This window comes from Planococcus citri, chromosome 5 (genome assembly GCF_950023065.1).
Source record: "Planococcus citri chromosome 5, ihPlaCitr1.1, whole genome shotgun sequence".
Lineage (NCBI taxonomy): Eukaryota > Metazoa > Arthropoda > Insecta > Hemiptera > Pseudococcidae > Planococcus > Planococcus citri.
Window position 1 is genome coordinate 7971425 of NC_088681.1, and position 21270 is coordinate 7992694.

General features: G+C 33.5%; 1 protein-coding gene and 1 long non-coding RNA gene across 2 annotated transcripts; one reads left to right on the plus strand and one right to left on the minus strand.

Moving 5' to 3' along the window:
• Positions 1-28: 28 nt before the first annotated feature.
• LOC135848780 (uncharacterized) lies at positions 29-3158 on the plus strand. The gene is made up of 3 exons (XR_010559435.1): positions 29-178; positions 2664-2802; positions 2936-3158. It is a non-coding gene; the product is annotated as an uncharacterized LOC135848780 (long non-coding RNA).
• A 3464-nt stretch (positions 3159-6622) lies between these two features.
• On the minus strand, positions 6623-12153 carry LOC135848779 (uncharacterized). The gene is made up of 3 exons (XM_065368777.1): positions 7269-12153; positions 7079-7178; positions 6623-6931 (listed from the first exon to the last, which is right to left on the minus strand). Exons 1-3 carry the CDS (start codon positions 8099-8101, stop codon positions 6815-6817), a joined length of 1050 nt encoding a protein of 349 aa, XP_065224849.1. The 5' UTR covers positions 8102-12153; the 3' UTR covers positions 6623-6814.
• Between the last annotated feature and the right edge of the window lie 9117 nt (positions 12154-21270).

A 21270-nucleotide genomic window follows, 5' to 3' on the forward strand; every position in this document is an offset into this window, starting at 1 on the left:
AACTATCTGTGTATAGTTTGTAAACAACCGATGATATTTACATTGTAGGTACACGGTTTTATGATTCTTTAAGTATTAGCGTTGTGTTCGATGGATATTTCACAAAATTCAAGATACTTACAAGATGTTTTAAATTAGATGGGTATTCAATTTTAACTGCAGTTTCAAAAATAATTAGGTAGGTACCTATATGAGTTGATTAATTTTTAGGTAATTTTTACAATAGTTTTTTCAGAATTTTACTTTTTTATTTTTGATACTAATTAATTATTTCAAAACCATTTTTATAAATTTTGATTACGATTTTCTAAATTGTTTTTTTTTTTTTTAATAAGAATTTTGTGTTACTTTTAGTACCTATCAGGTACCTACATCAATTTTTATGCATGTCGTTCGAAATTTTCGCAGTAATTTTCATGAGAACCAGAGAAAATGAAATTCTGAATATTTTCATTTTTCAGGGTAATAATTTGCTCGCTAAAAATTCCGAGCATTTTCAATTTAAATTTAGCCAACAGTAGAAATTTGTAATTCAGGAAATATTTTCATACTTGAAAATTTTAGAAGAGGAGATGCATATTTTGCACCTTGGGCATCTCAAAAAAGTGAAATGAAATTTTACAGGAGAGTGATTTTCTTTTTTTTTAAAAACTTGATTCATTATTTTCATCAACTTATAAAATTAATTGTGAGGAATGAATAGCACCTCATTTTAAAGATCTGGTATCGTACTTGCATTTAGCATAAGAACACTTTGAAAAATAAAATCTTAAAGAGGAAATATTTCAAAGTTAGGAAAACATTCTGAGCTATAACCTTTCATTAAAATTGATTTGGAGGCGAAAGAAAGCGTCCAAAAAATTTCATGTTTAATAAACACAAAGTTACAGAGAATTAAATTTCCAATCGACATAATGACGTTAGTTTTTTTCTAGAGTGCAATTTCGTTATAGGTATGTGCAAATTCATTTATCTGAGAAGTGATCAATTTAAAAAATGTTTTCCATTTGGTACAAACCAATAAAAAATACACTTCTTGTGACTATTTCTATCTGACAAACATTCAAAACAATCAAAACTGTTTTTAAACACTTTGTTTGTACGAAATTTACTCAAAAAAGGCGGAGTTTTTTTTTTTTTTAGATGTAACCCTTATAACTCCAAACAACTCGTAATGTTGTTGGGATTTTGAGTTAGGCCATTTGCATTTTTACAAGATCAGATAATGTACCCAACTCAAAGTGTTATTTTTGGTTGAAAGGGGGCATACAAACCCCAATAATGCAAAAATGTCCAAATCATTTTTTTTTCAGATGTAACCTTATTACCTCCAAGGTGCGATATAGGTACATAATAAGAACACGTGTCAGATGCAAATACTTGAGGAACGGTTTTTAAAAAAAAGTGTTCCAAAACGCATTTTGTCCATTTTTATTGAATTTTTTTAGCGGTATCTGGTGGATGAAGTGTATAGCATAGCTACACCACTACATCATACATCCACCCAGAGTAAGCACTAATAGTCCGGCATATGACAATAGGAGTAATTGCACCCCCCCCCCGCCGATCCTCCGGGACAACTTTTTTCTTAAAGGGGACATCCTAAGGAACATTTTAAAGCAAAATTGCCAAAAAAAAGTTGGCCTTACTTACAAAATGGCGGCAATTTTGATTGACAGGTCAGCCGAAATCGCAGATTTTGCGTTTTAACATGGGACTTGCACGAACTTTTTCAACAAAGGTAAATCAAAAGATCATGCAAAAATTTATCACCTGTCAAAATTTCAAGTGCTAAAGTGCGTTTTTCGATTTTTGGTGAATTTTTGAAAATCGAATTTAGGCCAAAAATGAGGGGAAAAAAATCAAAATTTTACTAAATTGACCAAGAAAGCTGAAATTTGGGATATGTCCTATTTTCGACATGCCAAATCGATTGGAAAGGGTTTCAACTCGTTTTGAGCAGTTCTGGAGCCTCCAGCAGATTTTTGAAACTCGAAATTCCCACAAAATTCCATCAAATTGGAGTTGTGAAGCTAAAATTTATCCTAAAAACTAATTTCAATACCCTACGAAACACTGCAGGTGAATTTCAAGTCGCTTTGGATCCTCCAGCGACTTTTTGAAAATTCCTGAAGCCTCCAGCAGATTTTTGAAACTTTAAATTTTCATAAAATTTCATCAAATGGTGATGAAAAGCTGAAATTTACTCTACACTCCAATTTTAACACTCTCTGAAAACGACTTCTGGTGGATTTCAAGTCATTTTGGGGCCTCCAGCGACATTTTTGAAAATTAATGAGTTTTTAAATCGATTTTTTTAGGTTTTTGAAAGTGGCATCACTTATTTTGACATCATTCGTCGATTACCCTCTCAAAGTACCACAATTTGAAAAAAAAAGTTCAAAATTCTATAACACGTACAACCGGAGCAATTTGCAACTGAAGTTTTCTATTTTCGGCCATTTTGGAGAACTTTGAAGGCCCACAGCTCCGCCAAAAAAATTGAAAAAATGTCCGGTTCGCGTCATTCGCCATCGTTTGATGATCCCTACACATGATCTGATTTTGAAAAAAAATCGAAGACCCCCTCGTGCAAAAATCCGCCGATTTGGCATGGAATGACCCTGCGGAAAATAGTGATTTTCTTTTTGTTTTGTTTTCAGGGTAATTACACAATATATGAGGAGACCCCATACAGAAAACTTCTTCAAATAAAAAATGCCTCAATTCATAATGCTGGAGCGTATGAATGTTTTTCAACAAAAAACAGAAACGAGTTCATGAAGCTTTATCTTTTTCCTGGTAAGGCTACCTATCTGTACAATAGCTTGTAAGCTACTCAAATATTGAAATACCTGGATATTTGAAATTGTGTACCTATTTATATGGTTTTAATTTCACGATAAGAAAATATTCTCTTCGATTTCTGTTTCAGATGACTCCTGTTTCATAGATGCTGGAGCCATAGTCAGACCCAGCGGAAGTTTTTACATTTCATATTGACCATCGATTGATAAACGAAGAAAATGATCTAGAATCATTAACCCCTTCAAATAATCTACAGCTACCTATGACATAATTACCTACGTTTAATGTACAGGAGATTATCGTCATATTTTCTTAATTCATCCCAATAAAAACATCGATCCACGACTTCACGTTTATAAAAGTTTTAATTTATATGCATCAACCAAACATCAACTTTCATTAGAAAAATGAAAAATTGATAAAAATTTCGTTTCGTGAGCGATGGAACCTCAGTCAGTCGTTCACTTGTGTTCCATGAACGTGGTGAGTATAGACCATCTCGTTAATGCACAGTTATCAGGATTTTAAATTTTTAATTGCGCGTAAAAATCATTTTTAAAAAAAACATCAAATATTTAAAGGGAGAATATTTTATTAGGAGTGCATAATATATTATGGATTTGTGGGCGATGATTGCGTATTTAGAAAATATTGGGTGGTTCGCTTACATACATATACAAGGTACCTATTCAAGCATTCGTATGCATTTATTCGGTGATTTTCAAAGGACATAGGTTACAAAAAATATAGGTACATAAATCTACGTGGTGGGTTTACTTACCTACTTACAATGAATCAGTGCATACAGGAATGTCCAGTGAGTGGATAGAAATACTTCAGATTTGGATAGAAGTTTTCAAGTTCAAAAATTGTAAATTTAATGAAATTTTCAGCAAATCAAAAACTGTTGACCTTAAAAAAGTTTTTGAATCTTGGAGTACGAAAAAAAAGTCATGACAAACTTTTGTTTATTTTTTGACCTACCTACAAATACAATTCATTTCCAAATTATTTTTTCAGCACAATTTTTTGAAATTAAAAAGTCATTTGTAGTCCCCTCAATTTGCAAGTTGGGCAAAAAGTCATCATAGGTGATTTTGTTCATGATTTTTCAAAGTATTTACCACTGATGACATTAGGGTGGTTCAAAGAACAATAGAAAAAATTTTGCGTTTGAATTTTTTGAGCTTAACTCCTAGAAGTGTTCCACTTGGTCAGAAAACACTTCACAAAAAATTCCAGGTCAAAAAAATAATAAGTATTTACAAGTCCCACAGGACTCACAGGAGAGTTCAATGTTGAGAAGGTATGAGCGCATGTCAAGTAAATTAGCTTAAGTATTTATTAGGTGTGAAAACTACTTAAAATTAAGTTAGAACATGATAAATTTACCTACGTCTTTCTTCAAGAATAAAATAAGTATCGTCTATACAGCCACTAATACTAGATGTATTTTACCTATTTTATGCATCTTATAATTAATTATCTTATGCTTACTTGGACACTATACATTTTTCCTATCTCTTTCTGATGCACACACTCATACCAGGTGCGACAATATAGGAATGTATAATCAGAGGTATGATGTATAGACAAGAATTAATACTCCCGATGTCCAGATTAATCAGGGATGTATGTAATAAATAATACACATTTCTGACTTAGGCTGTACTCGTGACCAGAGAAGCGCATTCACTATTTTTGAGAACAGAGCAATATAAAGCGTTAATGGAATTTGAAGAATGTAAGCTGGAAATCGTTGGTGAGAAGGAACCTCCACCACTCAACCTCGCTCTACCTCCTTATTAAACAGAGCTATAATTAATAAACAATTAGTGTATTATGTGACAGGAGTGGAAAGTATGCGATTAACGAGTGCAAAGTTTAAGGAGCGAGGCGAATCCGAGCGACTTGAATCACACAAGTTAATCTTGTTACTGTCCAATCCTTAATTTCATATGAGAGGAAAATAAATGCTGAAATTTTCAAAAATTGCCAATTTCAAGTTTGTAAACATGTGTGGAAACCCCGGAAAACAGTTACTTTCCTCTGTTTTCCACACATGTTTATATAGATGCGTTAAATACGTATTTTCCAACCACAAAACTGTCTAGGAAACTACTTATTTTCCGATCATATGAAATTGTAAGGGGGAGTTATGCCTTGACTGCCTTGGGTGATGCAGGTAACCCTCTTCACCGGAGGTAGTCCCTACTGTACTTGTTCACCGGAGGGGAAGGAAAACTAGTTCCAAAAGAGGGGAAACGTGGTAACTTCTGACGATCGATGGTACGACCATGGATCGTCTTCGCAGTAAAATCACTTGGATGTAGTATCTCGAGATTGCTACATCTCTGTCACTCGGTAAACATTGTACTTATGTTCGGTTATTTAGTAGTGCCCACTCAAAGATGGTTAAATTAATTGTACATATATTAACTCGTGATCCCCTTATGCCGTTGTGTTCATGAGGTACCACAGGGCATTTATCCTGGATTCCGGACATGGGTAAGTGTCTCTAGTTGAATATGGAGCTTCTAACATGTCCCCTAAATAGGCCTTAGTATTAGGAGAGCCTGCAGGAGTAGGGTGAAGTGTACAGTGTTTTGAGGTACTTGTGCCTCCCTTGCTCATCCTTTATGAGTACAACGTTGAGTATATCCTTGGATATATCTACTAATTCATAAGGGATGTTAAGTTTAATTACTTATTGACAGTCAGGACTCGTCTTCGACTCATAATTCGCCTATCACCGAGTGATAGGTATATGACTAGAACTAAGACCCCTAGTCTGCAAACCATTCTAAGTACTCATTGTCAGTCTTTATATACTAAGTTTGGCTTAAGTACATTGCAGGGATATTTGTGTAAATATATTATTTAAACAAATCGTCTCATATCTGTCTTTATTCACGTAAAGGTGGACATCTTATCATGTGATAATGTCATAAGTTGAATTCGTGTTACTAAGTGTACTCTGAGCTAGCTGGTTAAAGAGAAATGTTCACTCTCTAGGGAATATTTCTATCCTCCCCCCATACAAATATATTTCGATAATAACCTCCTCACTTAATAATTCCAAGTCACCTTTTAACAAAATTAAAACTATTAACATGTTAGAAAAACACTAATTGCCACGCTAAAAGTGGGTTGAATTGAAAAAGAAGGACAAGGGTGTTGTCCCCTGCGCTTATACACCTGTTGTGTAAAAGTAGCTGACACATCACTGTTTTGACAAGGTACAAACTATCGCACCATTGTAAGATCAAGTGAAGCTCTCTGCTCAAGATCCTAACTTTGTGCTTAAAGATCGTCGGGCAAGAACAGATCATGCAGTAGGAATGAATAATTGTCTTGTACAATCGTATGATATTAAGGGGATCCCTATGGCTATTTGCAGTATCCTATGATCACATGTGTCTGAGCTTTGAAGGAGTTTACCACGTTACCCTACTTCCAGTATATGGAGAAAAGCGCAGACTCTGCTAGAGAAACGTAGGTGTATAGGAGTATGCCTATTAAGGGGAAATTACGAGAATAACTACCAGGTGGTGAGGGCATTCTTGCTCATTACAAACTTGTTTAGTTATCTTTCATTTTTTTTTTTTTTTTTTTGCTAGTACCTACCTGGTTATATCCAAATCTGAAGTTTGTACCACCACTCCTCAGACATCCTGTATACCTACATGTAACAAATTTTATCTTATTTTGAGGTAATCTTTCGTAAAACATTGACAAACGATTGTATAACATTCATAAAACTTAAGAATGTTGCCAAGCAAAGAGGATAAACTCCCAGCGCTCTTACAGAAATTGGTCGTTGAGTTTGACACAGGAGTATGTAAATATTTTTACGCAACAATGTGGACCAGTACCAGGGTGTAGAATATACAGCAAAACTCAATGCCTGTACCTGTTGGAAAATGTATTATTAAAATTTCATCTAAAGTTACAAGTTACTATTTGTATAGTTTCATAGTTTTTTTTAAAAAGATTTTTACAAATATTAGGTACTTACTGAGTTATCCAGCATGTCTCCCATCCAACATAGGATAAATACCCATTGAATTGTGATGAGAAACACGGATAGTTCTCTTACTCTCACTGTGATTAAGACATTGGGCTAAAACAACATTTTAAATAGACCTAAGCATGTATGGATAGGTACATAGGTACATTTATGGAATGCAAATAAATATCTATCTATGTATGTACTATGTACTAGGTAGCTAGGTATAAACTGTACCTATTACAACATGAGAACACTCACTGATAGGAAGAGAAAAGCATGAGTGATCTCAATAAAAAGTATACATGGTAATAAAAAAGCTGCCAATGTTTCATAAAATCCCCGAAAACATTGAATCATTCTGCAAAAGTAAAGAATTTTTCATTAATTGAAATTATTATTTTTAATATTCTGTGGAACAGTGAAGGTAGTAGTAAGATACGTAACTTACTTGGTAGCGCGTTGATAATCTTTGACACATTTGACGATAGCGTTTTTGAATTTCGGTTGCATGCTTTTGTAAGATTCAATTGTCATGGCATCTGAGCTCAGCAAATTTAGGTCTTCGATGATTTTTTGTATTTCGTTGTGAAATACAATACCGCAAAATATAAAAATGAATGAGATCATGGGAACGCATAAGAATAAAGACGAACCAGCTAAAGTTACTACGCTGCTAAAAATCAGGAAAAATGGCAACGATCCGTATTGCTCGATTTTTGGTGGATGAACGAGGTAATAAGTATGGTTTTTAACCTTTTCCTCTTCATAAAAAAGCAATACACTCGCATAACAAACAAAACAATATACCGAAAGAGTTAAACAGTAGCATAGAAACATGTGCTTGATCCATCTCCCCAAATTCAATTCTTTTTCCGTTTTAGGACTATCCAGCTCCCTTTTCATAATAATACGATCCGCTATTTGAATCACGTCGAGCAAATCACTGCGGTAGCGAATCACCGAGGTGTATGGCACTAGAACGTAGCAAAATATAACTATCATCATTACGAATATCGTGTATAAGAACGCACCTGCATCTTCGTTACCACCATAAAATAAATAAGATACTGGTTGAATACAGCCCGCCAAAAATCCAGAAATTTGCCACGAAAACAAAAATAATTTGGTGTGCCGGTGAAACGTAGTGCTGAAGTATATTTCTCCCAAGAAACAGTGCACCAAATAGAACTGATTCGCGATCGTCGATTTGTATCCGAAGATGTTCTCTTTGCCACGAATTTGTTTCACAATTTTTACGATATCGTTCAACACATTCATCATTTTCAGTGTTATCGAAAAATTAATAAGTTCCGAGAAAGAGAATCCGAATAGGTACTGTAAGGGGGGATCTGGACCTTTGAACCAATGATCTTTGAATTTAACCGATTACCAATCTCCAAACAATCTTCGAAACGAAATTAATCACCAATCTTCAGACAATTCTTTGAAATGCAACAGTCAACCAAACTTCCCTCGAATAGCAAATGACAACTATCTCCTTAAATATTCAGAGGATCTCGAACCGTTTTTTGAGGATGATAATAACCAAAATTGATCCAGTGATCTGTTGGATTGACTCGTAGATAATCACAATTTGACTCGTAGATAATCACAATTTGATTCGTAGATAATCACAATTTGATTCTGTGTTGATTCACCATATAATTCGATCAATAAAATTTACCTTTTGAACTTTTTCTCAAAACAACAATATTAAGTAGCACAATTCAAGTCTCAAGTTCTCCTCGGAAAAACGAAATTAACACAGTCCGAGCTTTGATTTTACGTTTTTTTAATTCAATTTGAGCATAATAATCTACGAAAAATTTAATACAAAAAGATCCAACGAAAATTAACACAATAGCTCTTATCAACGAGATATGGAAAGATTATTCGCGTATTTTTAATTCGATGTTGTTAATCAGGCCGAAAAGTGAATAATAATCCACAGTGGTTTTTATTTCTATTGCCAAATACAATTCCCTTCCATATTTTCGATAAAATACCGTTAAATCACGCGATGCGAGCTCCAGTTTTGTTTTGTTGCCTCAGCAATTTCAAAAAAATTTTTTCCTTACATAAACTAATTTTGACGGGTAAGTATATTGGTATGGAATGAGTGCGCGGAGGGGAACAAAATAGCCTCCGGCAATAATTTGAGTGCTTAGTTCATTGTCAGCCAATATCGTGCATACAATTGAGATTAAAATTGTTATCTGTAAAATTAGCATAAAATAACACTATAGTTCCACCAAAAAAAAATAACTTAACAATATATTAATAATAACGTCTTTATTTAGGGTCAAATTTTTGATTATTGAAATACGTAATTGAGATTTTTTGGTTTTTTTTTTTCTCTACTCTACACCAATTTCTCTCAACATTTTTTTTTAAATCGTTCTCATAATATTACGTGAATAGTTATTATTGTTCATTCAATGATTTTTGTGATTTGGGTAGTGTTAGCGCACAACCCTCATCTTATCCCCTAATCTAACCGCTAAATCAGAATGGAGAACTTTCCTCATTGGTTTGAACAATTTTATCGTAAAGTTGAAAGAATGATTTCTTTTTTGTTATGTTACGTTACCTCTAGTATAGTTTATACGATTCAAGTAAATTGTTCGAATAATTTACAAGTACACCAAAAGTTTAGTAATAATTCCTAAAAGAGAGAGATGGTATTACTTACAGATGAGAAACAAAAGTTTATTTATCACAGGGTCGCATTTTCGTTAAAAATTTTTAGTCGCCTGACATGAACTTTTTCATCTTTTGGTTTTCCACATATGATTTGTTCAACTACGTAAGTTTGATCAGAAATTTTATTTTTTACTGTATATGGTCCCAGAAATGTGTCTACAAAAATTCCATCTTTGTTTTTTCGCGGATTATTAATTAAGACCTTTTCACCGGGTTTTATATCTAAATTTTTTCGATTTTCATCATAAAATTCTTTTGATCGAGTATTTTTTTCATCAATCCATTTTGGTACTTTGTCTCGTAATTCTTGTAATCTGAGAAGTTGGCCTGTTCTATCAATTTGTTCACCCTGAGGGTGTATTTTATTTTGAATTGGCAGGGTGGCATGCTTCCCAAACATAAGAAAATACGGGCTTAGACCTTTCAAGGTTTCCATTGGGCTTATATTGTACGTAAAAATTAGGTATGGTAAATATTTTGACCAAAGATTTGGGTTTTCATGGACGTATTTCGTGAGTGTGTGTTTTAAAGTCTGATTAAATCGTTCTACTCCACCTTGAGTTTGAGGTGAGTAGGTGGTAGAGTGATATAGTTTTATTCCTAAAAGCTGGCATTCCTCTTGTAATTTTTTGTTTACAAAATGTGTACCTCTATCTGTTGTTATTTTTTTCAGTAATCTAAACGTTGTCATGATTTCGTGTAAAAGTTCAATAACTGAATCTGCATCAGCTGCTTTCGTGGCTTTTGCAAACGAGTATCTTGTGCTTCTGCACGACCCAACCAATATATAATTTTTCCCTGAGCTTTCTGGAAGTTTTCCCACGAAATCAAGTTCTAGGTGGGCAAGAGGGGAGGGATCGTCAACCGGTATTGGGTTTAGGAGCCCAAATGTTTTCCCTTTGACAATTTGTGTTTTTTGACATCTCTCACAGTTTTTTACGTAAGTTCCTACATCTTTTCGTATCCCAGGCCAAAAATAGTATTGCTTTATTTTTTCTAATGTTTTGTATCTCCCAAAATGTCCTCCCCCTAAAGCTTTGTCATGAAATTGTGTCATTATTTCTTGTCGTAAATTTTTTGGAATAACTGGTAATTTCCTTAAACCTTCCTTTGCCCTTAAATTAAATTTTAGAATTTTCCCTTCAACCACGTAACTTTTTGCCCATTTTTTTATTTTGTCAACATATTTTTTTCCTCCTTTCAGCAGACCTGACTTTGCAAGAATTATCTCATTACAAAATTTGTCTTGTTTTTGTGCATTTTCAAGATTCAAACTATCAACATTTTTTCCTAATTCCTCATTTTCATTTTCCTCATTTGGTTTTTTGAAGTCATTATTCTCAGACAAATTTTCCAAGGTCGTAGTCTCTTCTTCTGTTTCACTTGTTGTCTCACTTGTACCTTCCTCACATTTTTCCCTTCCTTCATTTTCCCCATTTTTTCTCTCATTATTTGGGTTTTCATCACATTTTTCATTTTCACCATTCTCAATCTTCTTTACCTTAGGTGATTGTTTAATTTTTCCTAGTTTTTCATCATTTTGGGGCTTCGTTTCATCAATTGGTTCAAGATTTTCACTTCTGTTATCATTTTTGACATTTTTCTCATTATTTTCAGTTTTCAACTTTTTTGTTTGTTGGCGAGTTGTAACATTTATAATCGTACGTGACAGAGTGTCAGGAACAATATTTTGAGCCCCTTTTATATACTTAATTTCAAAATCATAATCGCTCAATTTTTCAACCATTCTAGCGAGTCGGGCATTTGGCTGTTTTGCATTGCGAAAATGCGTTAATGCTACATGGTCGGTTAGTACAGTAAAACGTTGACCATATAGGTATTCCCGAAAATGTGTTACAGCCTCGACTAATGCAGTTAACTCGAGGTCATACACACAATATGTGCTTTGGCGTGGTAACAATTTTTTTGAAAAGAATGCTATCGGATGTTTCTCATTATCTTCGTTGATTTGGCTCAATACAGCCCCTACGGCAATGCTTGAACCATCAATCTCAAGAAATGTTTTTCGACCTTCTTTATAGATTGCAAGTACTGGTTCAACAGTCAATAACTTTTTTAATTTTTCAAAGCAATTGTTTAGAGTGTCATTCCATGTAACTGGGTTATTTTCCTTGGGATTACCTTTTGTCTCATTTGTTAGGGGTGCTGCGATGTTTGCGTAATTTTTTATAAATTTCCTGTAATAGCCTGTGAGGCCAAGAAAACTGCGCACTTTTTTAACGTTTTTTGGGATTGGAAATTTTTTAATTTTTTCGATATTTTTCTCAAGGGTATATATATTTTTTCCGTCAATTTTATGACCTAATAGTTTTGTTTCATTGAACATAAATTTGCATTTTTTTGTTTTTAGTTTTAAGTTTAGGATTGATAATCGTTCCAAAATTAGTTTTAAATTTTCTAGTGCTTCTTCAAATTGACATAGTTAGGCCTGGACGCCTCGGTTAGAGGGAGAGGAGGAATTATTTGTTTTCCTATGCTAGTGAGTTTTAGAAATATCACCTTAGGGGGTGAATATTTCCCTATTTTGCCTGGATAGCTCAAGACTCTCTATCTAACCAATAACCTGACTTAACTACGCAAAAATCTATGTAATGAACGTTGAAATGAATAAAACCTACATTACAATTTAAAGAATTTATTATAACGTATTTATACATAGGACTTCGGTTCTACCAATCGGTAGCCTACATCTACTACGATCCGTCATAAGGAAGTAAAATGCATAATTTATAACTAGTACCGAGTGCACTTAATTAATTTCCTCGTAGCATTCTTCCTATTTAGGGAATGCTCACGAGTAGAAAAATAAGAAACCTATACACAAAATACACGATGAAGTCATGCAAAACACCATTGATAAAATATTAGGTAGGCATGGAATTCTCCGATTCCACATACCTACCTATTACAATAATTAGTAATAAGCCAATTACCTTGATGATAAATGCGCTTTAACATTTACCTGAAAACTGTCCACATTGACCATCTCTATCATGGGTCCTACTAATACTAAGGACGACGATGGCACCTTAACTAGACGAGATTTCACATAACACTTCGCATAATTTACAGGTGACCGGTTACACCTCAAACTACCGAAAAGAACTCCAATACAATTGATCATCGGATCAATTGATTGTCTAAATCAAATTAAATAAATTTCACACGCGAGGTGTTAACAAATAAAAACTTATTACTAAATGACGAAGAACCATCTTACTGCAGGAAACGGAACTAAGTGGAGAGAATGCCGCGGACTACTTGTATATATAGTTTTTTAAGATAGTCACGTGACCAAAGGCTAAGATCTTTGTCGGCATTTTTCCCTATTTTAAATAATAAGCTCGCGGCGCGAGCTCGATATAAAGACCTAACTTGTCATCGTAAATCTGTCATTTAATTGATGACAAATTGCTAACTATTTAGAGTATTTTACCCTTCGTAAATAACACGTTCCCAAACTTATCAGTTTAAGGGGTTCACAAAATCATCCCCCTTTAGGCGATGGAGGCAGTATGCCCTATATCAAAATGTTTTGCCAAAAGTACAGATGTCGTCCATGTACGCAACGACTTTTTCGTACATAATATCTGAAAACGTTTTATAAATCGCCTTGCTGAAGGCTGCTGGAGAAACTTTCAGGCCTTGCGGTAAGACATTGAACTCGAAAAGTTCATTTTCAAATATTATTGCAGTGATATACTTGTCCTCTTCGCAAATTGGGATCTGGAAAAATCCCTGATTTGTGTCGAGGGTGGTAAACCATTTATTACCCTGGAGTGCCATAAAAATGTTGTCGGTTCTGGAGACCGCATTTCTATCATTTGAGATTTTTTCATTTAATTTAATAAAGTTGCACAAAAATCGAAAATTACAGTCATCTTTTTGTTTTAAGAAACAAGGTGTTGCGTATGGTGAATAACTTCGGCGTAAAATTTTTGCTTCGAGTAATTTCTCAATCAACTTTTTCATTTCTCTTCTTTCGTAGGGTGACAGTTTATATCCGCGCGATGCGACAGGGGTATTATCTAGTAACGTAATTTTGTACGGTTCAATGTTTGCAACACCAACACTGAGCGGATCTGAAGTGAAGAGGTGAAGGTGTTTTTTCAATACACCTTTAACTTTTTTCAATTTATCAATTGGAAGGTTTGGATTAACGATTAATTCAACTCCCTCTTTATCGGTTAATTTTTCATTTGTTTCTTCATACTGGATTTTGCTTGAATTGTTGATTATTGCTTTTTCATCAAAATTTTTTATTTTGCAAATTCGTTGATTTTTGTAAATTTTTTGAATTCTGTTTGTGTGATTTTTTAGTTTTAGTGTGACCAAATTGTTACAATTATTTATTTGTTGGACTGTTACTCCAGTTTTTCATCCAAAATATTCCAAATTTTCAATTTCAGTTTTCCCTGTGAATTTATTTGAAACATCTATCGTAATATCTTTTGATTTTTTTGCTTTTATGTAACAATTTTCATTCAAAGTGACGAAGTCGTAGCATGCGTTGATATTCTGTAAATTCCCATAAACATTTATTTTTGTTTTTACTAAATTATCCCCTTTTCCGAATTCCAAAATATCGTTACGCAAATCTATTATCGACTCTTCCTTTTTCAAAAAATCTAATCCCAATAATAAATCCGATGCTAAACCCCTAACAACTTCAGCTTCAAAGTTGAAGTTTTTCCCTAAATAAGAGAAATTTCCTATCGTTTTCCCTGTTATCATACACGGTTCTCCACACATACCGCCTGCTCGCATTGTCGTATCATTTATTTGTAAATAATTCAGCACAAATTTCTCATTTATACATGTAATAAATGATCCGGTGTCAATTATCGCGTTCAGTTTTTTGTTTGCTATCTTTAACATAATCAGGATTTTGAGTGAAGGGGTACCAGTTGTATTGACAATCTGATAGTCGGAGGTTTCAGAGGAAGGGTTATTTTTTATTATTTTATTTACAATATTAACAATTTCAGAAAAATTTTCCTGTCCTACCTCTTCCCCATCTCCGTTTGTTGCCGTGAAAACGGTACCCCTATCTAATTGTTTTTTTGCGTTTCTGATGATTTTTCATCATTCCTGTTTTTTGAGTTATTGATTTGCAGATTACTTTCAGTGTTTTGTGGTCCTTCACCATTATAGTTACCCTGATTATTTCGGAAACCTCTTCTATTTCCTGGATTACCATTACCTTGAACATTTTGACCCAAATTACCATCGTTTCCATTTTTATACCAACAATTGTTCACAAAGTGACCAAATTTTCCGCAAAAATTGCATTTTGGGGCGGAATTATTTCCTTGCGCATTTTGACCTGGATTTCCACCATTTCCATTTTTATACCAACAATTATTCGCGTAGTGGCCAAATTTTCCACAAAAATAGCATTTTGGCATGGAATTATTATTTTGAAAATTTTGACCCGAATTTCCATTAATGTTGTACCCAAAATTTCCAAAATTTTGATTTCCTGGAGCTTGAAAATTTTGATTATTGTTTTGATTGTTATACCAGCAGTTACGTCTAATGTGACCCGTTTTTCCACATCCAAAACATTGGGGTCGATTTTCTGAATTTTGGTTTCTATTGTTATTTTGGTTATTATTAAAATTGTTGAAGTTCCTATTATTTTGTCGTGGTCTGAAATTATTTTGCGGTTGATTTTGTACAGCAAAAATGTTCTTTGGTTCTTCTTGATTTTCCTTTGCAATTTTGTCGAGAGTAGCTTTTGTATCTTTGTCATTTATTTGGTCACGAATGTACAGGGTTTCCTCATAGTTCGCAATGTTCTGCCTCAATTTTTGTTCTGTTGTATTGTCAAATAAACCAATTTTTTCAACGAGAGTCGCGGATAACGTTTTTTTAATTTTTTTACATAGTCGTTCCTCACTAATATTAGGTTCGATTTTTTTCAGCAATTTTTTCACTGTTTCGATGTGGCTATCAATGTCATCACCACTCTGATAACGCAATTTTTTTATTTTATTTTTTATCTGTTGCACGTTTGGAGTATAACGAGTAGTTAGAAATATTTTCATCAAATCATATGTATTTTGAGTGGTTTTTGAGTGATGAAATAAATCAAGTGCGTCATCTTTAAGATAGAATTCGAGCCATGTCATTTTGACCTTGTCCTCCTCCCATTTATAATAAGTCGCAATCGCTTCAAATTGTTTGAAAAACCGAGTAATATCTTCATGTTTGTTACCTGAAAAAGATGGGGTTGGTGGTGCGGGTAGTTTTGGGTTCGTCATATCTCTTCTATGGTTCTCAAGAAAGTTCAAAAATTTAGTTAATATTTGGATGCGAGCCAAACGTATTTCTTTTTCTCGTTCTTTGCTTTCGTTAATGTCAAGGTCAAGTAAGTTGTCGTTTTGTTCGTCTTCTTCTTGTTCCAAAAGGAGAGCTGCTCTTTCTGTATCTGAATTTTTTTCAAAAATATCCCAATAATTCCCTTGTTTATATTTTTGTTTTTTCTCACTCAAATAATCCGAAATTTGTTTGTAAAATTCTGCGTTTTCCCCTGACTTTAAGTATTTTTTTATAAATTTTCTCTAATTTCAAGTTTTCTTTTGAAAAAAGAACAACAATATCACGAACACGTTTTCGTAAATTTTCAACGTTATTTTCAGTCTTAAATTGATATGCCTTCAATAACTCAACTAACTCAGTTTTTTGTAACCCATAAATCCACGAAGTGGAGGGGTTTTTTTCGGTCATAAATAACTCAATTTACGTATTTCAATTAAAGGACACTGATTCAAAGTTGGGAAACAATAAATAACGAAAATGTGAATAAGTTTGAAATTTTGGGACGAAATAAATCGCGAAGTAAATACCATTAAATTTGGTACAAAATAAGTCTCGAAAACGTAAATAAAATTTGAAATTTGGGACCAAAATGAATTTCAAAATTGTAAATAAAATAAAAATTTGGGACAAAAATCAGTAAATAGTAAAGTTACACATGAATACAGAATTTTCCAATCTACTTTCTCTCAAAATTCACGAATTCGATGATGTACGTAAAATCATTCTACCTGGATTGAATGTTGACCAGGCATCTTGAGTTTTCACAGGAAAAATGGACCCTTTGATCTGGAATGGATTGAACAACTAGATAACGACTTCTGTATAAATTGGACCCTTTGATTCGATCTGGACTGGATTGAACAACTAGATAACAACTTCTGTATAAATTGGACCCTTTGATTCAGGACAGGATTCAACGTAGTTGGGCGCCAAGTTGTAAGGGGGGATCTGGACCTTTGAACCAATGATCTTTGAATTTAACCGATTACCAATCTCCAAACAATCTTCGAAACGAAATTAATCACCAATCTTCAGACAATTCTTTGAAATGCAACAGTCAACCAAACTTCCCTCGAATAGCAAATGACAACTATCTCCTTAAATATTCAGAGGATCTCGAACCGTTTTTTGAGGATGATAATAACCAAAATTGATCCAGTGATCTGTTGGATTGACTCGTAGATAATCACAATTTGACTCGTAGATAATCACAATTTGATTCGTAGATAATCACAATTTGATTCTGTGTTGATTCACCATATAATTCGATCAATAAAATTTACCTTTTGAACTTTTTCTCAAAACAACAATATTAAGTAGCACAATTCAAGTCTCAAGTTCTCCTCGGAAAAACGAAATTAACACAGTCCGAGCTTTGATTTTACGTTTTTTTAATTCAATTTGAGCATAATAATCTACGAAAAATTTAATACAAAAAGATCCAACGAAAATTAACACAATAGCTCTTATCAACGAGATATGGAAAGATTATTCGCGTATTTTTAATTCGATGTTGTTAATCAGGCCGAAAAGTGAATAATAATCCACAGTGGTTTTTATTTCTATTGCCAAATACAATTCCCTTCCATATTTTCGATAAAATACCGTTAAATCACGCGATGCGAGCTCCAGTTTTGTTTTGTTGCCTCAGCAATTTCAAAAAAATTTTTTCCTTACATAAACTAATTTTGACGGGTAAGTATATTGGTATGGAATGAGTGCGCGGAGGGGAACAAAATAGCCTCCGGCAATAATTTGAGTGCTTAGTTCATTGTCAGCCAATATCGTGCATACAATTGAGATTAAAATTGTTATCTGTAAAATTAGCATAAAATAACACTATAGTTCCACCAAAAAAAAATAACTTAACAATATATTAATAATAACGTCTTTATTTAGGGTCAAATTTTTGATTATTGAAATACGTAATTGAGATTTTTTGGTTTTTTTTTTTCTCTACTCTACACCAATTTCTCTCAACATTTTTTTTTAAATCGTTCTCATAATATTACGTGAATAGTTATTATTGTTCATTCAATGATTTTTGTGATTTGGGTAGTGTTAGCGCACAACCCTCATCTTATCCCCTAATCTAACCGCTAAATCAGAATGGAGAACTTTCCTCATTGGTTTGAACAATTTTATCGTAAAGTTGAAAGAATGATTTCTTTTTTGTTATGTTACGTTACCTCTAGTATAGTTTATACGATTCAAGTAAATTGTTCGAATAATTTACAAGTACACCAAAAGTTTAGTAATAATTCCTAAAAGAGAGAGATGGTATTACTTACAGATGAGAAACAAAAGTTTATTTATCACAGGGTCGCATTTTCGTTAAAAATTTTTAGTCGCCTGACATGAACTTTTTCATCTTTTGGTTTTCCACATATGATTTGTTCAACTACGTAAGTTTGATCAGAAATTTTATTTTTTACTGTATATGGTCCCAGAAATGTGTCTACAAAAATTCCATCTTTGTTTTTTCGCGGATTATTAATTAAGACCTTTTCACCGGGTTTTATATCTAAATTTTTTCGATTTTCATCATAAAATTCTTTTGATCGAGTATTTTTTTCATCAATCCATTTTGGTACTTTGTCTCGTAATTCTTGTAATCTGAGAAGTTGGCCTGTTCTATCAATTTGTTCACCCTGAGGGTGTATTTTATTTTGAATTGGCAGGGTGGCATGCTTCCCAAACATAAGAAAATACGGGCTTAGACCTTTCAAGGTTTCCATTGGGCTTATATTGTACGTAAAAATTAGGTATGGTAAATATTTTGACCAAAGATTTGGGTTTTCATGGACGTATTTCGTGAGTGTGTGTTTTAAAGTCTGATTAAATCGTTCTACTCCACCTTGAGTTTGAGGTGAGTAGGTGGTAGAGTGATATAGTTTTATTCCTAAAAGCTGGCATTCCTCTTGTAATTTTTTGTTTACAAAATGTGTACCTCTATCTGTTGTTATTTTTTTCAGTAATCTAAACGTTGTCATGATTTCGTGTAAAAGTTCAATAACTGAATCTGCATCAGCTGCTTTCGTGGCTTTTGCAAACGAGTATCTTGTGCTTCTGCACGACCCAACCAATATATAATTTTTCCCTGAGCTTTCTGGAAGTTTTCCCACGAAATCAAGTTCTAGGTGGGCAAGAGGGGAGGGATCGTCAACCGGTATTGGGTTTAGGAGCCCAAATGTTTTCCCTTTGACAATTTGTGTTTTTTGACATCTCTCACAGTTTTTTACGTAAGTTCCTACATCTTTTCGTATCCCAGGCCAAAAATAGTATTGCTTTATTTTTTCTAATGTTTTGTATCTCCCAAAATGTCCTCCCCCTAAAGCTTTGTCATGAAATTGTGTCATTATTTCTTGTCGTAAATTTTTTGGAATAACTGGTAATTTCCTTAAACCTTCCTTTGCCCTTAAATTAAATTTTAGAATTTTCCCTTCAACCACGTAACTTTTTGCCCATTTTTTTATTTTGTCAACATATTTTTTTCCTCCTTTCAGCAGACCTGACTTTGCAAGAATTATCTCATTACAAAATTTGTCTTGTTTTTGTGCATTTTCAAGATTCAAACTATCAACATTTTTTCCTAATTCCTCATTTTCATTTTCCTCATTTGGTTTTTTGAAGTCATTATTCTCAGACAAATTTTCCAAGGTCGTAGTCTCTTCTTCTGTTTCACTTGTTGTCTCACTTGTACCTTCCTCACATTTTTCCCTTCCTTCATTTTCCCCATTTTTTCTCTCATTATTTGGGTTTTCATCACATTTTTCATTTTCACCATTCTCAATCTTCTTTACCTTAGGTGATTGTTTAATTTTTCCTAGTTTTTCATCATTTTGGGGCTTCGTTTCATCAATTGGTTCAAGATTTTCACTTCTGTTATCATTTTTGACATTTTTCTCATTATTTTCAGTTTTCAACTTTTTTGTTTGTTGGCGAGTTGTAACATTTATAATCGTACGTGACAGAGTGTCAGGAACAATATTTTGAGCCCCTTTTATATACTTAATTTCAAAATCATAATCGCTCAATTTTTCAACCATTCTAGCGAGTCGGGCATTTGGCTGTTTTGCATTGCGAAAATGCGTTAATGCTACATGGTCGGTTAGTACAGTAAAACGTTGACCATATAGGTATTCCCGAAAATGTGTTACAGCCTCGACTAATGCAGTTAACTCGAGGTCATACACACAATATGTGCTTTGGCGTGGTAACAATTTTTTTGAAAAGAATGCTATCGGATGTTTCTCATTATCTTCGTTGATTTGGCTCAATACAGCCCCTACGGCAATGCTTGAACCATCAATCTCAAGAAATGTTTTTCGACCTTCTTTATAGATTGCAAGTACTGGTTCAACAGTCAATAACTTTTTTAATTTTTCAAAGCAATTGTTTAGAGTGTCATTCCATGTAACTGGGTTATTTTCCTTGGGATTACCTTTTGTCTCATTTGTTAGGGGTGCTGCGATGTTTGCGTAATTTTTTATAAATTTCCTGTAATAGCCTGTGAGGCCAAGAAAACTGCGCACTTTTTTAACGTTTTTTGGGATTGGAAATTTTTTAATTTTTTCGATATTTTTCTCAAGGGTATATATATTTTTTCCGTCAATTTTATGACCTAATAGTTTTGTTTCATTGAACATAAATTTGCATTTTTTTGTTTTTAGTTTTAAGTTTAGGATTGATAATCGTTCCAAAATTAGTTTTAAATTTTCTAGTGCTTCTTCAAATTGACATAGTTAGGCCTGGACGCCTCGGTTAGAGGGAGAGGAGGAATTATTTGTTTTCCTATGCTAGTGAGTTTTAGAAATATCACCTTAGGGGGTGAATATTTCCCTATTTTGCCTGGATAGCTCAAGACTCTCTATCTAACCAATAACCTGACTTAACTACGCAAAAATCTATGTAATGAACGTTGAAATGAATAAAACCTACATTACAATTTAAAGAATTTATTATAACGTATTTATACATAGGACTTCGGTTCTACCAATCGGTAGCCTACATCTACTACGATCCGTCATAAGGAAGTAAAATGCATAATTTATAACTAGTACCGAGTGCACTTAATTAATTTCCTCGTAGCATTCTTCCTATTTAGGGAATGCTCACGAGTAGAAAAATAAGAAACCTATACACAAAATACACGATGAAGTCATGCAAAACACCATTGATAAAATATTAGGTAGGCATGGAATTCTCCGATTCCACATACCTACCTATTACAATAATTAGTAATAAGCCAATTACCTTGATGATAAATGCGCTTTAACATTTACCTGAAAACTGTCCACATTGACCATCTCTATCATGGGTCCTACTAATACTAAGGACGACGATGGCACCTTAACTAGACGAGATTTCACATAACACTTCGCATAATTTACAGGTGACCG

Excerpts from the sequence above, each read along its gene's own strand:
- LOC135848779 (XM_065368777.1), bottom strand. The coding sequence starts at position 8,101 with ATGATGAATGTGTTGAACGATATCGTAAAAATTGTGAAACAAATTCGT. Across the intron at positions 7,179-7,268 it reads GATTATCAACGCGCTACCAA|AATGATTCAATGTTTTCGGG; the intron begins GTAAGTTACGTA and ends TTACTTTTGCAG. Across the intron at positions 6,932-7,078 it reads ATGCTTTTCTCTTCCTATCA|CCCAATGTCTTAATCACAGT; the intron begins GTGAGTGTTCTC and ends ATGTTGTTTTAG.